Source organism: Chionomys nivalis, chromosome 2, assembly GCF_950005125.1.
Source record: "Chionomys nivalis chromosome 2, mChiNiv1.1, whole genome shotgun sequence".
Taxonomy (NCBI): Eukaryota; Metazoa; Chordata; class Mammalia; order Rodentia; family Cricetidae; genus Chionomys; species Chionomys nivalis.
This window is the reverse complement of record NC_080087.1, coordinates 36,046,907-36,064,662: the sequence shown is the minus strand read 5'-3', so window position 1 is coordinate 36,064,662 and position 17,756 is coordinate 36,046,907. Positions and strand designations below refer to the sequence as shown.

General features: G+C 41.7%; 1 protein-coding gene across 6 annotated transcripts in view; it reads left to right on the top strand.

Moving 5' to 3' along the window:
- The window catches only part of Akap7 (A-kinase anchoring protein 7), a 129,349-nt gene extending 119,502 nt beyond the window's left edge, over positions 1-9,847 (top strand). For 3 of the 6 annotated variants that reach the window (XM_057763014.1, XM_057763016.1, XM_057763017.1), the window contains one exon: positions 8,685-9,847. In XM_057763014.1, the coding sequence (XP_057618997.1) occupies positions 8,685-8,890 (206 nt within the window). In that variant the 3' untranslated portion in view covers positions 8,891-9,847. Of the gene's footprint in view, positions 1-7,827 lie in introns of all 6 variants that reach the window. The other 3 variants (XM_057763015.1, XM_057763019.1, XM_057763018.1) reach the window with 1 other exon arrangement.
- Positions 9,848-17,756: the final 7,909 nt, after the last annotated feature.

Genomic DNA, 17,756 nt, shown 5'->3' with positions numbered 1-17,756 from the left:
TCTTTAGGGATTTTATTTCCTCTTGCATTGATTCCTGTGTGTTACATGATTGTTCTCTCTCTCTCTCTCTCTCTCTCTCTCTCTCTCTCTCTCTCTCTCTCTCTCTCTCTCTCTCTCTCTCTCTCTCTTCCGAGATGTGCATTGTCTGGTATGGATTACCTGGCCTTCTTTTGGTCATAGTCCCTGGCTGTGGTGAATCTTCCATCCTTTACCTTTGATTTGTTTTGTGTGTGTGTGTGTGTGTGTGTGTTTATATTTGATTGAATCATTTTGGTAGATATTATAGTTAACTCTTGGTTTTACCCAAATTAAAAATCTCTGACCTTCAATTCGTGAGCTTGAGTCATTTGTAGAGCCTGCAAAACAGAAACACAGAAACATCTCTTAGGAAAATGAAGTCAAGAGACTCCTTAGGGAGACTGGCTTACAAATACAACTTTGTCTTCTCCCATCTTTGATATGACTACATGAACCATTGTCTATAAGGCCTAGGTGATAGGAGTCATCCTAAGTCATGTGACTTGGGAGCTCTTATGAGGATGTGTGGCTTGGGAATCTGGCTCCATACTGAAATTCAGGGATAATGGGACAAAGTGCAGGCACAGGCGGGCTGATAAGTGTGGATGAGAAGTCCCTTCTCCCTCCAAAAAGAAACCCAAAGGGCTCCTAGCTTTGTCCTTATTGACAGCTTTGGCTGTGGTTGCCTGGACAACTGCCACAGCCCCTCAGACTGTGAGACCTCATCTGCTCCTTATTTTTCTGAAGATAACAGTTGATACTCAGTTTAGTTGCTTTCCAGTTCCCTATTACAGTTTAAAATTGACAAGGGTGTGGTAAATGGAGGGACATACTACATGTGGCCCCTACCCTTGGATGCTCTTTGTACCTGAAGCACAATGCCTTTCCCACATACACCCTGTTACAGAATCCGGAATCAAACGTACCTGTATGAACCTGTGCTCTAAGGGGTTTAGCGCTTTGCTTGTGTTGTGGGGAAAGCCTGGGTGCTGACCAAGAACAGCTTCATTTATGTGAATGGTTTCCTAGGATGTACAGCCAAATTCTTTGACAGACAAGGGTCTAAGGACAGTATCAGTTTAACGTTGAGAATGTGGAGAGAGAAGCCTCGCCTGTCTTAGCACATTTCATTGTAGGGAGGGAATGTGTAGGGTTGGTGTGAGTGCTGTGATAGCTTTGTGAGTAGCCCACAGGCCTGTAGTTAGTGCTTCGTTAACTCAGTAGACACAAGACAAGATGGCCACAGTTCAGAACAGAAGTCCTCTTCTAAGGCAGACGTGATTAGGATTCTAGAGCAGCAGGTGTAAAATTATGCAAGTAGTGGGAACATGTCGAGGTAGCCTTCTTTCAGACCAACTGAAGTTGTGTTTTTCTTTCATTTCCTCCTTTTTTTTCAGCCCCCAGTCCTTCCTGTGTAACCCACACTATCACCTAACTTTTAGCCCTCCAACCTCGATCTTCCTAGTTCTGTGATTCTGGCATGGGACAGCGATGCCTGGCCATTTTATCAGCCCTGACTGAAGAACTGCGAGGTCATCTGTGAGAGTTCAGAAGCATCACAAAGGTGGCTTTCCCACTGCTTTGCGGTTCTTAGTGGCTCTGAACAGTTGTGTGGGGAACTGTTGTCACGCCTTACAGGCTACACACACACAGGCACACACACACACACACACACACACACACACCCCGGTCACTCTCAGGCTTGTTGGCCACCTGGCACATTTTCCTCGCACAGTCTTGTCTCCTTGTGTCCCAAGGCCTACCTTGCCCACACTTGCCTCACTGACTTCACCTTTGTTGGCAACTCTCAGGAGTTTTCCCTAGTGGAGGGGAGGGACTCTTTTCACACTAAGTGTTGGCGAGCCACAGGTGACTTCAGTTCAGTGTGAGATACAGGCTTTATGGAAGCATAAAGCCCATTCGGCTACTGAGCCTCTTCCTGTTGGGTTTCTCCCCAATCTTTCCAGAAAAGCTTGCCTCAGTAACAGCTTCTCCCACACCTTCCTTTTCTCCATTGCTGTTTCAGTAACTGGTTCTGTGCTGTTTTTGTTTATTTTGAATTTTGGTACAATATGTCTTGTAGCCAAGGCTTGTCTTGAACTTACTGTATAGCCAGTGATAACCTTGAACCGTGGCTCCTCCAGTCTCTGTCCTCCAAGTACTAGGATTATGGGCATGGTTGCCATAAGTATCAGTGGCTTTTAATACTTATATTTTTCCCTGGGTGCAGCGTTTCAGTTGAGAGATTTCCTTCCCATTTTCTGACTTTCCTTTCTTGCTATTATTATTTTAATCACATTGTAGAGCCCCTTAGGTCAGGTGCTGCTTCCTGGGGAACCTTGTCTTCTTCTCTTGCTGCACGTCTTTCCATGCATTCTTTTGTAGGTTTTCAGCATGGTATGGTGTGATAGAGCCCAGACTTCCTACCAGCTTCCCTTTGTATGTATGCCTTTGAGCACTCATAAACCTCTCAGCTTTTCTTTTGTGTTTTGTCTTGATAATGCAAACAGTATCTATAGGGCTTATGGTATAGTACAATATGTTCCTTTTGTGACATGGTGACAGCCACAGAGCTGCTGTAGGGGGTCAGAGGAAATTTGCTCTCTTAAATAAGGCTTTTGATGCTTGGTGTGTAGTGACAACTGCTAGTGTTCTCAGTGCGACTGCTCCCATTTTGATGTCTCCTCACTGTGTGGCTGAGTGTGTGTGTGTGTGTTTCCCCCTCCCTTCATCCTCCATTTCACTCTCTCCCTCTTCGATTCGTATGGTTTATTTTCTGCTTTTTAAAAAAATCAAATCGCTTTCTATTGATTTATTCCTGTCAGTACAAATAGGCACTTAGATGTTGTCAGTAGGCAGTGGCAATCTCTAGAGCCTTTCATTTGACATCAACCCAGCTTTTGTTGGGTCAGCTCAGCTAGCATGTTAAGATCAATGGAGCTACATGAAGACTCACTTTAAATTATCCTAGAAGTTCTAAAATTTTCTTCCTGCCCCTGAGGAGCTATTTTCTTTTTATGGTCACAAAAAAATAACCCTTTTCACTGGCTTGTATTGGTACCAAAGCTCTCAGGTAAATATAAACAGAGCCAAAGCAATGGGTGCAGTCCACGAATAAATGGCGCCACACTCTTATTGACTTGCTTACTCCTAATTACTCGTGTAAAGTTTGCTGAAATTATCCTAACTTTGTGCCTTTCGGGACATACCGTATTGAATGGACTTACTCTCCTCGAGTGAATGATATGTTTGGATACGTTCATTTCCTAGTCCAGAGCGGTCCAAACTCGCTATAAAATATAGACTAGACTTCAGCTTATCCTCTGGTGATGGTCTCCCACATGCTGGGATTATTGGCATGAACCATCACCTTTGACGGTGTTTTGTTATTTTAAAAGATTTTTCATTACTTTTATATTATTTAGGATTTTCTCGGAAATAATGTAGCTGGGTCTAGTGTAATGTAATTCCTGCATTTCAAAGGTTGAGATGGGGATTGTTGTCTTTTCTAGCCATTCTAGGCTATCTGATGAGTTCCATGTCTCAAACACTACCACTAAACATATGTCAGGGAGATTTCACAAATGCAGTATCAAAGGCAAATGTTAATCTGTTAAGTAGGTATGAGAGTCAGTAAACCAAGAAAGGATATTTTTGATCATGATTTTGATGCTTTTGTTAGGAATAGGAATATTGTTGTAAGTATCTTGCTGGAATTAAAAGAGTTGTGCATGTTGCCATCCTGTGGTGAGCTGCCATTGTTAAGGAGGCATCCGGGAGTGACCTGTATGTGGGAGGTTAGGGTGAGAGACTGCTGTCCTTCTGCAAGTATTAAGCAGAGGAAAAATATAACATAAGTTTAATCTGAAAATGTCTCTGACATTGAATTAGCTGTAAGTACTCGCTGGAATGAAGATTCTGGCTTCTTGGACAAGTGCATTCTTATTCAGCTCTGCCTTCCCAGGACAAATGTGTATGCGTGCATACATATGTAAAAATGTTTACAGGGTGCATGTATCCCAGTCTGGCCCTAAGCTCCCTGTGTAGCGCAGGATGGGCATTTCTCATCCTCCTGCCTGACCCTCCCCAAGTGCTAAGATTATCGTCATGTGCACCATGCCCAGTTTGCTGTGAGACAATATTAATAGCCTGAGTGGGTTTGCAGAAAGTATGTGAAGCTTGAGTCAGGTCTGATCTGGAAGATTTGCTAATTTGCTTATTTGGGGTTGGCTAATGTAATAATTTGTTATTGTGAATTGTTAATTTCTGATCATCATTGGGAGAAATATTTTGTTTTATTGATCAAGTTCATCATGTAAAACTAATGCAGATTTTTACATAGATATTTGAATTATTCTGGAATTCTTTGCTCTTGTTTAGATTTAATTTTGCATTTAAATTTCTGGCCATGTAAATTCCTGGCCGTGGTGTGCTATTTATATAGGACGATAATAATATTCAAAACTGTTGCTACTGCTTTCAAGGATTTCAATAAAAATTCACTAGGCAGAACCCAAAAAAAAACATTTATTGAGCTCTTATTGTGATGGATAAACTGTGCCATCTGTTTAGCACAGAGGAAGGGAACAGACTTACCATATTTTCTGTCCTCAAGCCTGTGTATGTGTGGGGTACATGTACATGTAGGTGGATGTATGCGTACATGCAGGTGTACACGCATATGTGAATGCATGCATGAGCGGCCAGAGATAGATGTCAGCTGTTTCCTTGGACATACTGCAACCTTATGTGAAGACAAGGTTTCTCCATGAATCTGGACTTTACCAATGGGTAGAATAGTTGGCCAGTGAGCTCCAGGCTCCTCCTTCCTCTGTTTCCCCAGTGCCAGGGTTACAGATGGGTACTACTGTGCCTAGTTTTTTATGTGGGTGCCTACCATCCAAACTCAAGTCTCTTTCTTGCATGCAGGCATGTTCCTTACTGGACCATCTTCCCGGGCATCAGACTATCGCTTTGTGAATGAATTCATAAAGAATGCCCATAATTTATAAAAGAATTAAAAAGAAAGTCAATAGGATCTCATTTTGTTTTGTTCTCTGTTGTATTTCTATAGGCTGAGAAAATGTAGGCTGTATTTCATAGGCATTTGGTAGGAACTTTAGGCATATTTGTTGAATAAATGACCAAATAGCCAAATGGCGATGCACTGCATACACAGAGTCCCTGGAGTCTAGAAGCAGTTTGCCATCCAGCTAGCAAGGCAAGGAACATTTCATGGAGTAAGTAAAATTTTAATTAGAAGGAAGAGGGTAGGGTAGTCTGGTAATAGGAAATGATCTGGAAGCTTCTACGGGTGTTGGAATTCGATCACAGAACTGAGGCAATAGCAGCTGTTTAGGCAAATTTTGGGAAATCTTCAAATGCTAGCTTGTTTCCCTGGTAAATGGAGACTGAAAGGGACATTTTATCTTATTTTTCATTAACAAATTAACTTCTTTCTTTTTTCTTTTTTTGTTTTTGTTTTTGTTTTTTGAGACAGGGTCTCACTGTGTAGCCCTGACTGACCTGGAGCTCGATATGTAGATCAGGCTGGCCTCAAATTCACCGAGATCCTCCTGCCTCTGCCTCCTAAGCACTGGGATAAAAAGTGTGTGCCACCACCCCCAGTCTGAAAGGGAAGTTTTAGAAAAGTTAATCTAGAGGCATTTTGTCAGGTGCCTTGTAGGCAGGAGAGATTGTGAAGCACATATTGACAGTGTTCTGCAATTAAGTGTGCTCATGAAGGGCAGGAAAGCCAGAGATAATCATGTCTTAAGTTTGATTGACTTGGATAATAGTAACAGCATGACCAAAAATAAGACAGCCAGAAGGGAAATTAGCATTCTATGGAAAGACTTTTTATATTTCAAACTTCTTTCTTCAGGAAAGGTGTTGAGGCAGGGTCTCCTCTGTAAACCATGCTAGCCTTGAACTTTTGTCCTGAGTATGGGAATACAAGTCTGTACCACAAACTCAGGGTATTTCAAATAATCTGAACATTTAAAGCCACAGAGACACTTCACTGACAGAAATAACAAGTTCCATAATATTAGACCTGAGAGGGATTTTGGAGAATGAGTTATTGATTAATTAAATCCAATCTTGTTATCTTATCAGTGAGAAAGCTGACAAGGGTTCTGGAATGGTCCACAAAAGTACAGTCACTGGTGTGGGTGAGAGATTTCGAAAGTCCTTTCCAGGGCTTTGACAGGCACTTAAATAGCATCTCTTCATTTGCATCTCATTTTCCGTTTTAAATTTGAAGAGCCGCTATACAAATAGTTGCATGTAATGCGTATAGAAATATCATCTGCACAGTAAATGCTGCGCTTTAAGATTGAGAGCAAATAATTTAAATATTAGGCAGCATTTCCTTGTGATCTTACTAGTAAAATCTGAACTTTTGCCAAAAGTTGTATTACTAATTAGTTAACGATTGCTTTCTTCTTTTCACAATATCATGATGTATCTGGTTTAGTAGATCCTCTGAAATTATCACCAAATCAAAGCTAACTCAATTCTGATCATGTTTTGCATTGTACATGTGCTTAAACTTCTGTTCTTTGTTGCTATATTGCCAGATTTGAGGGGGAAGCAGTTGCTAAGGCATTTCTCTAGGTTGATCCTAACCCATCCTTGCTTTCCTTTGCGATGTCTGTCCCTAGGCATTGTGAGTGGATATTCAGTAGTCCCTCATGCATGTTGTAGACAAATGACAGGACTCTGAAGTCCGTCTGGGGCCAGGCTTTACCTTTGGCACCTCTTCTTTTGTTCTCCAAGCCCTGTTATATATGAGGATGGAAAATAACATCTGTCTTCCTGCTTACACTCATGGTATCCTCCTGTCCCAGAACCCAGCATGCAGGTGTAGCACTGGCTTTGTGGTCATGAGCCCTTGGGTGATTGTCCCACACTGAGCTTGTCTTACTGTGGGCAGTGTGATGACTTTTCCAACACCATCCATCTGCTTTCCAACCTACATCAATGGAGGGAGGGAGTGCTCTTAGCGAAAGCTCCTTTGCCTTTCCCCAATAACGAGAGGATTTGGTTAGGTGGCAGGGTGATGTATAGCAAGAGGACTTGGGAGAAGTAACTCTTTTACACAACAGTAAAGTGAGTATTTACTTACACCTGGATCATCATTAGCGGGATGCCAGAATGATCAGAAGACGGTGACATCTAGGAAGTTACCATAAGGGTCTTAACTCTTTTTGGGAGAATTTCCTGCCTCTTGAGTTACAGTGAGAGCAATGAGATTCTAAACACAGAATGCTGGTCTTGCAGTCCTATTTTAAACCACGGCTACTGGCACTGGTTACTGCATTTGCCTTGGTGTGAGTGCTGGGAGCTTATCGACAGCCAATCTCCATGCCAAGTATTTGAGAATGAGTGATCCTAAGTCATGAGATAAGAGGGGACTCTTGATTCCCTGGTAATTAGAAGTGGCGAGGGAGCAGCAGATCCGGATCTTCTTGGTGAATTCATGTGCCTGAGACCTCAGGTGTGGGCCAGAAGTAGCTGAATGGCAGCCATTAATTAGCCTTGGGCGAGAGAGGAGCATGAAAAGCCTTGTAGAAATGGGAAGGCCACAGGCAAGGGCATGCCTAATGGACTGTCTTCAGCAATAGGCAGGCTCATACTTGGACAAATGTCATAGGAAAAGGCAACCCACTCTTGTTGGATTTATAGATCCCATTTGCCAGAGTGAAGGACACTTGCTCTTTTAACTAGCTGAACTAGCTGGGCCCCAGTGGCCTCGTTGCTATGGCAATATGAGCTCAGTGACCTCTCTTCTCTTGTGGAATGTAGGTGAGAAGGACCGAGGGGAGCCTGAGGATGCTGAACTGGTCAGGCTCAGTAAAAGGCTGGTGGAGAACGCCGTGCTCAAGGCTGTCCAGCAGTATTTGGAAGAAACGCAGAACAAAAAGCAGCTGGGGGAGGGGAACTCCACCAAAGCTGAAGAGGCCAATCAGAATGGCAAAGGCAGTGATAATAACAGGAAGTGAGAGTGGAACCTGTGCCCACTGCTCTGTGAAAAGCGTCCCTGCCCCTCTGCTAGGACGCAGACTGACTTACGATGTGCTATCTAAGTGTCTTGTTCAAGCCCCGGAGATGGCCTAACTCGTCTATGATTGATGTGTTGGCGTTGCTGCGACACAACAGAAGAGAATGGGGCGCTGGGGCCGGCAGAAGAAATTAATTCACAGAAGAGCAATCCCAAGTTCATGTATCATCAAGCGTGCACAAGGGAGAGTGGGCACTTTGGGAAGGCGTGCCAGGCTGAGGGAGAGGACTGGCCACCGCTGGAATACTGCCGTTTGTTTACATCGCTTAGAACATTTGACTACTTCATCTGAGGCCAAAACTTGCACACAGCTGTCCAGTACTGAGTTCAGTTTGTCGCTGTTGAGACGATCATGAGTGTACTGAGTTCACAATGTTTTACGTTTGTCCCCAGTGTGTTGTTACCATGCCGTGATCTTTATTTACAGTAAATTAAGTTTCACGTAAATTATATATTTTTGGCAAAATGCAACCTTTTCTATGAAACGTGGGTAACATTTTAAAGGTTTTTTCAGCCTTATTTTGATAACTCAGTGTGCCATATTTAACGTATTTCATTGATATTTGTACTTTAAATGTGTTATATAATCTTTTCCCTGTAGGCAAGAAGCCAGTTGGGATCCAGGACTTAATTAATGAAGCTTTGCAGCGAGAAAGGATGGAGCTGAAGTCCAAAGTGAAACAGATCAAGGAACTTTTGCTAAAGCCTGAGACTCAGGCCATGATTAGGAAGGAGCTTTTTGAAGGAAGAGTTCTTAATGACGGTAATCACACAAGCGATGCTGATTCCAGCATGACTTTGCTGTAGCTCTCTGCTGCGGTTCCGGCGGTGGAAAGTTTCTGACTCTCAGCCCAGTCCATAGATAGCCCTTTGGTAAATAACCAAAGTGTTCTTACAGTGTCTACCCGGCCCACGAACTAACATTTGGTAAGGAATTAACAACTTCTTGCCAAAGAAAACATATTTTTGCCTTATCATCATCATCAGCTAAAGTTGAGTTTTTGAATGTTTGTTTGGGTGTTGTTGACTCATTTTATAGAAATAACTTCTTAATTAGCTGTTGTGAGATGTTCCATGGGTCCTCGCAGATAAAAAACAAAAAAACGTTGACTATGAAAGATCCTGTATAGTCAAAACCAAAATGAAACCAACAACAGTATTCTAAGGGTCGCCTGCCTCTGTTGATATGGCCCTTTTCTTACTAGCGTTGTCCTGGCTTGTCCAGTCTCACATCACGTTCGATGACAGTTTGAATGCTTATTGAGTATCAGTACTTGAATGAACATTTGTAAATGTAATCATTGCAGTTGCTGGTTAAGAATGTTTTTTTTTTATAATATCCACATGTATTATTTTTCACTGATGAAAATGTAGTTTGCATTTTCATTTCTTAGTTAGCAAATGTTCAGTGTTTTTCTCCTTCTGTGAAGATGAGCCCCGAGTCTCACGGCGGTCTTCACAGTTTGGATAGTTTGCACTGGTTCATTTTCAAAAGAGCATTCTTAAAATGTTTCTCCCCATGTGATGTTTATTTGTAACAGCTTTTTCAGTCATCATTTAAAAATTGCTGCTACTAATAGATGATGGGGGAAGGAAATGATTAGAGATCAAATGTGTAATCATCTCACTTATACAATACAGTTTGCTCATGGATTTTTGGCTATTTTTTCCACTGGGTAAATGATACTACATTAATTCATAATGTAATACTTTATGAGTTCCTGCATTTTCATGCCTCTTAATAAATGTACTGCTTCCCCTGTTGCTTTTCCTTTTTTTTCTTCTGGAAATCACTGGGTCCTTGTTGGTGTCCCAAAGTCATGATCAGGGTCACTGCAGTTTAACTGCTTCCTGTCTTTGCACTAAGGAAGCAAGCACACTGTCACATCATAACCGACTGTTTCATGGATTCAAATCAGTCAACTTCATACACAAGTAACCACAGAACAGAAAATTCAAAGACAGGCTAAGTGACATCTTCAAAATAACTAATCCCCTGCCACTAGAGTTTTCATCACAATGAGGAAGAGAGCAAGTTCATCTAAATATACAAATCTGCTAGCTACTGGCTGTGAACCCCTTCCCAGAAGCCAGCCATGAACCCTGTGAGAGGGGCTATCCATGAACCCCCCTTAGTAGCTGCCAATAAACCCCCTTGAGCAGTTGGCCATGAACCCCCCCCAACAGCTGGTCATGAACACCCCAATGGCTGGTTGTGAAGCCCTCCAGCAGTTGGCCATGAACCCCTTCTGAGGGACTGACCATGAATCCCCTCCGTTGCCTACTGGGAACCGTCACTTAGCAGTGAAGGTCATTACAGATCTCCTTGAGTAACCCTAAAGGAAGGAAGCAAAGATGCTTAGGCCTTTCCTTGTTTTCCTAATGAGGACACGGAGTCCGAACAGAGTTCCGAGGTTGGGCTCCCTAGCCAAAGCCACAAGGATGTTAGGAATTTGGACCTGAGCCACAACCCGGTGGCCCCAGTGTCCCATTGCTGCTTTGGTGAAATCCCATAATACACATGAACAATTTCAGATTGGCATTTCTCAGAATCATCTATATCTTTTCCTCAAGGAGTTATCCCCAGTCTATCTGAGTAGAAAAGTATTGTTTTCAGCCCTGATTCCATGTCTTTCTGTTAGCTTTAGTTGCCCGTCTATTTCCATTGTTAAATACCCATGAAGACCTGGGCTATGTGCCAGGTGATTTGGGTACATGGTTAAATTCCTTCCCTTAAGTGATCCTAATAGGAAGTAATTAGTACTTTCTAGATTAGGAAAACTGGAGACCTATATGCTAAAATGGCTCAAGGACGTAAAACGAACAAAAGATAGGGCTAAATTTAAACTCAAATATGTTCTACTTCAAAGGTGACACTTTCTACAATGGAGTATTTCCTCCCTTTACCAAATATTTCAAAAGTTAAAGATGAGTAATAAAGGCCCTGAAATGTGCGCGCACACACATACACACACACACTGGAATTCCCATGTGAACTTGTTCACAAAAACACTGGACCAGGCAGCAACTGTTGCTGCTCAACTTGGCTTCAACACTGATGCACACAATGTGTTCTTGAGCAAGCCCATTCACTTTCTAAGCCTCCCTTCCCAGGCCAGGTGGTTTCAAGGAGCCTAGGGCTATTTGCTTTGGGACTTGCCTTGATGCTGCCAGTCCGCTAACTGCTCAACTGGGTCACATCCTTCTACCTTGTGAATTAATGCTTGAATTAATCCTGGAGAATGTCTTCTATTTTGCGTGTTGGTTGTCAGTTTCATGAAGGGAACCCCTCGGGGGAATATTCTCAATTAGAACCACATCCAATGTTGTAAGAGTTAGTCACTAGAAAAATAGGTCCCCTGAGAGTAAAAAGACATCAAAAGTAAAACTTTAAACGAAAGGACAATATTTTGTCAGCTTTGAACTTGGCCTCACTTGTAGAATCTTAGGTTTTATCAATCTCTTCTCAGCATCCTGTGTCCTGTGGGCACTCAGGTTATATGGGATTTCTGATTGTAGATTTTTTTCAGATTTTGGAGCATTTGTGACATTTTAGGTATGGGTCCATGTCTGAACATGAACTTCATATGTTTCATATAACATATTATATGTTACACTTCATCCTCAGGGACATTTTGTGCAGTTTTTAGTATTGCCTGCATTTTCAATGCAGCTCATCCCATGAGGCCAGGTGAAGAGTTTTCCGGTTATGTCAGCATTCAAAACATTTTGAATTTTGGAGCCTTTAGATTTCCTCTACATGTCCTAGGTTTGCATCTAGAATGTAGTTAGAATTCAAATGATTCTTTACAATACTACAAACGTGTCAGTCCGGAAATCTCATGTTCTAATAAGGAAGTAGTGACCACATTTAGACTTTGTGTCATTTCAGGCATTCAACCAGTCAGACATGTTTTGTCTTCTGTGTACCTAGTCACACATGGAGAAATGAGCCATCACCTTATAGAGCACATTAACAGTTTCATGCCATCGTCAAAACCATCACAGATATAACTTCTTTAAGTGTAACTTGGTGTGTAGATAACATATTGTAAGTTATTGTTCTGATCATTTTTTTTCAAGTTTTTGAGATTATTTTTGGTTTTGAACCTAGCCTTTTTATTAGCTGAGTCATCTTTCCAACCCAGGTTTTTGAGATTATAATTGCATCATTTCATTCCCTTTCTTCCTTCTAAATCCTTCCATGTTACCCTGCTTCCTTTATTATCTTTCAAATTCATGGCCTCTTTTTTATTGTAATTATGCATATATGTGATAAATCTCTTTCACACACATACATTCATATCTATACACACACACATACACACACATATATATGTATATTTCTAAGTACATAATGTAACCTGTTCAGTCTGTATAATGTTACTTGTATGTATACATTTTCAGGGCTGACCACTTGCTGTTGATAGCTAATTGAAATGTTCTTCCCTAGGGAAGACTGTTTCTCCTGTTCTCAGCATTTCTTAATTGCCTGTATCTCTTTTTTTTATTGAGTTATACATTTATCTCCACTCCCCTCCCTTCCTCCCTCTCCCCTGCTACTCTTTCCCATGACCCCCATGCTCCCAATTTACGCAGGAGATCTTGTCTTTTTCTCCTTCCTATAGATCCATGTATGTCTTTCTTAATGTCCTCTTCATTGTCTAGGTTGTCTGGGGTTGTGAATTGCAAGCTGGTTTTTCTTTGTTTTGGGTCTAAAAGTCACTTATGAGTGAGTAATATGATTATTTGTCTTTCTGGGTCTGGGTTACCTCACTCAATATGTTTTTTTTCCCTAGATCCATTCATTTGCCTGTAAATTTCAAGATGTCATTATTTTTTTTACTGCTGTGTAGTACTCTATTGTGTAAATGTAACACATTTTCTTTATCCATTTTTCAGTTGAGTGGCATCTAGATTGTTCCAGGCTCTTGCTATTACAAATAATGCTGCTATGAACATAGTTGAGCAAATGCCCTTGTGGTATGATTGAGCATCCTTTGGGTGTATATAACCAAAAGTGGTATTGCAGGGTCTTGAGATAGGTTGTTTCCTAATTTTCTGAGAAATTGCCATACTGATATCCAAAGGGGCTGTACCAGTTTGCACTCCCACCGGCAATGCAGGAGTGTTCCCTTTACCCCACATCCTCTCCAGTGTAATTTTTCATCAGTGTTTTTGATCGTGGCCATTCTGACATGTGTAAGAAGGAATCTCAGAGTTGTTTTGATTAGCATTTCTATGATGGCTAACAATGTTGAAAATTTCCATAAGTGTCTTTCAGTCTTTTTAGATTCTTCTGTTGAGAGTTCTCTGTTTAGGTCTGTACCCCATTTTTATTGGATTATTTGTTCTTTTGATGTCAAGTTTCTTGAGTTTTTTGTCCGAGGTTGAGGCTGCCTGAGCTTTCCCCCTTCTATGTTAGCATGTCTGCTGGTGTCATCCTTGTTTAGCTGGTCATGTTGATGAAATTTCATGGGTACAGCTTCTGACATTCATAGGAGACACAATCTCATAGCAAACACTGTCTTCTTCTGGCTTTCAATCTTTCTATTTCTTCTTCTATGACCTCCAAGTCTTAGATGTGGGAGTTGTGATATAGATGCATCAGGTATAACTGGGCTCACAACTCTGCCTTTTAACTGGTTGTGGTTTACTTTAATGGTCTCTGTCTGTTGCAAAGAGAAGTTTCTGCCAGGCGGTGGTGGCGCACGCCTTTAATCCCAGCACTCGGGAGGCAGAGGCAGGCGGATCTCTGTGAGTTCGAGACCAGCCTGGTCTACAAGAGCTAGTTCCGGGACAGGCTCCAAAACCACAGAGAAACTCTGTCTCGAAAAAAAAAAAAAAAGAGAGAGAGAGAGAGAAGTTTCTGTAATGAGGAGGGAAAAGTACAGTGTGTGTAGGTATAAGGACAAATATTTAGAATCTCTTCCCAGCATTTTTGAACATCATGTGTAATTTTATCTTTAAAAATGCTACAGATGCATTCACGAATTCTAGATATTCCAGATAGATTTAAAAAAATCTAAAAAACAAAAAGCAAACTCAGAATACATTCCAAACATTTCCCAGTCCCTACATTCATTTGATAGTTGTGCACACACTAACAATATAAAACCTTAGATAATTTCATTCACAGTTAAAATGAGGATTAGAGCCATTATTTTGGAGTCAGTGAATTTAAAATTATGATGGTAATCCACAAGCTACTCTTCCCTGGATCACTGTATTGGGGATGGTGAGGCTCATTTAGAAGGTAGTTTGAGTACTTCTGAAGGCAGGCACTCTTATTTTCTACAGTGTAATATACTCTAAACCACTAATTGGTGTTTATTTAAATGCAGCTGATCAATTCAGGTGATGGTTTTAAGATGGAAACTGTACCATCTAAACCTCTGTAAATCTCATTACTAGGCATGTGTTGGAAGACCATGAAATTCTCTTATAGCAGGAAAGCTAGGGATAATACACTAGAGACCGGACAGCAGAACGGAGGAAAGTCATTTGAGGTTCCCTGGAGACCTATGCTGCTTTCCCTCTAATGATCCAAATTATTTGAAATGCTGCTGTCATATGGTAATACCCCATATCCTATGTGTTACTTTCTTTGACTCCTGCTGGAAAAGTTTCAGAGTCCTTTTTGGGCTCCTGCCAGCTCAAGTAGCTATGCTGCTTCCACTGCTCTTGCTCTTTAAAACTGTATTGTAGATTGCTACAACAGTCCAGAATGTCTCCCTACAGTTCCTGCCCCAACCCACCTGGGTACAGGACCTCCATGGTGTCTTTGTACTAATGGAAGCTATAATTTCCTCACTGATTTTTTTCCCCTGGAGTATATTTCACCTCACCTATAACTTCAGAAAAATATTTTTATATATGCTTATGTGAGATATAAAAAGTTGTGGGAGGTGAGAGGACAAAGACACAAGAATCCTACAGCCAGGCAGAAATTATAGTGCTGGAAGAAACAAAAATGGCACATGTACACCAATGCACATATCTGATATGGTAATGGGAGCGGAGGAAATCCCATAAATATGAACTAGCGGGGAGAGGCTAAGTTTATCCTTCTGAGATCCTAGAGGACAAGTTTGTAAGCTGTTCTTGCTGCCTTCAGGGAAAGACTTGAAATGAGGGCTTCCGGTGACTTGGTGGATATTTGTCACAGTGACTGCTCGTCAGTTTTAGAATACCTTTCCTATATCTATTAAGCTTCTACCTGTAAGCCCTCTGTTCCCGGGGAGAGGCTACAGGGAGAATCCTGGAATTGAGCATCTCATTGGTGCACTGAGATTCCTATATGGGATCCAGGCTTCACCAAGAAAGAGGGAGATCCCGAACTGAGTCAGCCCAGTCTGGATGAAGACAGTGGCTGCTTACTGGGGCTGAGAGTGTGGCTCATCAGTAAAGTTCCCACCATGCAAGCTTGAGGACTTGAGTTCAAATCTCCAGCACTCACATTAAACACTGGAGGCATTTATCTGTAACCCCAGTGCTGGGATGGGTTGTAGAGATAAGTAGATCTTTGCAGTTCACGGACTAGCCAGTCCTGTCAATCAGTGAGTCCCAGGTCCATTGTGAGACCCTTTCTCACAATGTAAGGTGGAGAGCTATTGGGGAAAACAGCTGACATCACCAGACATCCTCATGCACATGCATACACACACATGCGCCTCTGCATGTGCATATGAACACAAGAACATGAATATGCATCACTCCCATATACATCCATAGCTTGGGTAGGCCTGATAAACTAACAGTGGTAGTGACATAGTGTTGCTCAGAGTAGCTGACAATGTCATGGGCATTGCTTTTTCTCTTTGCTTCCCAGCCTGATTTTATGTGTCTTATGGTTAGTCTGCAGCTACTGAGTTCTGGTTCTGCTTTAAAGTGGCTAAGGTTGGGCTGGGGAGAGAGCTCAGCAGGTAATAGCCTTTGCTGCTTTTGCAGAGGACCTGGGTTCAGTTTCCCAGAACCCACATGTTGCCTCATGACCATGTCTAACTCCAATTCCAGGGGTACAGCATTTGCAACCCCATCTCTTGGCCTCTTTGGGCACCAGCCACACATATGGTACACATGCATACATGCAGCCAAGACATTCATACTCATGAAATAAATGAATTAAAGAAAAAAAAACTGGCTAAAGCTGGTTTTAGTATTTGCAATTAAATATCCAAACTAGCACAGCACTTCATTACAGCGACTAGTGGACACTTTGTATCTGATTCTTCTGTGCATTATAGGAATGGTGTGTACATTACAGGAAGCCTCTATTCCTGAGCTATAGGCACTAAATGCCAGCAGCAGACTCCAAGTGTTATGACAATTAAATAGCCCCATACATTCCCCAAATCCCCTCAAATGAAGGTCATCCGTGCCCCAGTTGAAGCCATACTATTAAATTGCTCCCCCAACAGCACAAGAGACATCTTTCTTCATTTCCATCCTATCAAGAAGTAATTTAGTGTCCAAGAACGCAAGCTCACTGGAACACTCTACACATTAGCAGGTACCTAGATAGAAATGGGAAATAAAACCACTTGCATATTTTGTGTGACAAAGTCTTGGGGTCCTCTGAGTACCAATCTCACTGTCCCCTCAGGATCCAGAAGAGAACTCACATCAGCACAGGACTTACAAGGATCTGAGGGCCAAACTCTCCACTACATGCTTTTCTGCATCAGTTTCTTTATTTTTCTCCATCAACTCTCTTCTCTGTTCTGTGAAGTTTCCAGTTTATACACATACACAAAACAAAGACAATTCTCTGAGCTTTGGACGTCCCGCTATCTTTGAAGGTCCCAAATGTGATCTGTATGAAAGACGTTTTTCCTGACTGCATGTCCTGCCAGAGGAAGAAAGTTGCAGGGAGGTGGCTTTTAATGTATCTCAGGAACAGAACAGAAATAAGGCTGTGGGAACCAAGGTTTCTGGCTATGTGACTAAATTTTCTCATTGGAGGTCTCACGGGGTGGGGGAAGCCATCCAGTAAGTAAAAGAAGAAGGCAGTTTTTTAAATGTACGCAGTCCTTGTGGGACAAACAGATCCAGTTATGAAGCTTGTGCCAGTACATATTCTATATATCAGAACTATATAGCTAAATAAAAAGTCATCTTCCTGACCACCCACAGATACATGTGCCCATAAGATTGAGATACAATCATGAGATTACATATACACATCACATGAGATTACACACTACAATGCCTACAATGCAGGTATTGGGGAGACACCAGGCTGTTTCAGCAAAATTGAGCAGCAGCTTTCAGAGTCGATGGGGCTGCAGACCTTGTCTGGATAGGATTAATCCTCCATCAGATAACCACGCCTCTGGTGGGTTGACATCTGAACACTAGTTGCCACCTGCTTCTCATGACCTGTGACAAAAAAGACCAAAACACTTAAATTATTGCACTTAAAAATAATTGAATAAATCAATTATTATAAAGTCATCATTGTATCTATTTTCTTAGTTTACGTGATTGGGGAGCAGACTTACATAGTGAGAGAAGAAGGCAATCTCCAAATTCTAGCACCGTGTGGCCTGCTGAAGGTACTATTATTATGTAATTATAACAACAGGGCTACTTCTTGTTCAACTTCATCAAAACACTTAAAATATTATGTGCCAAATGAAAAAAGTCTCATTTTCCAATAATGATAAAGCTG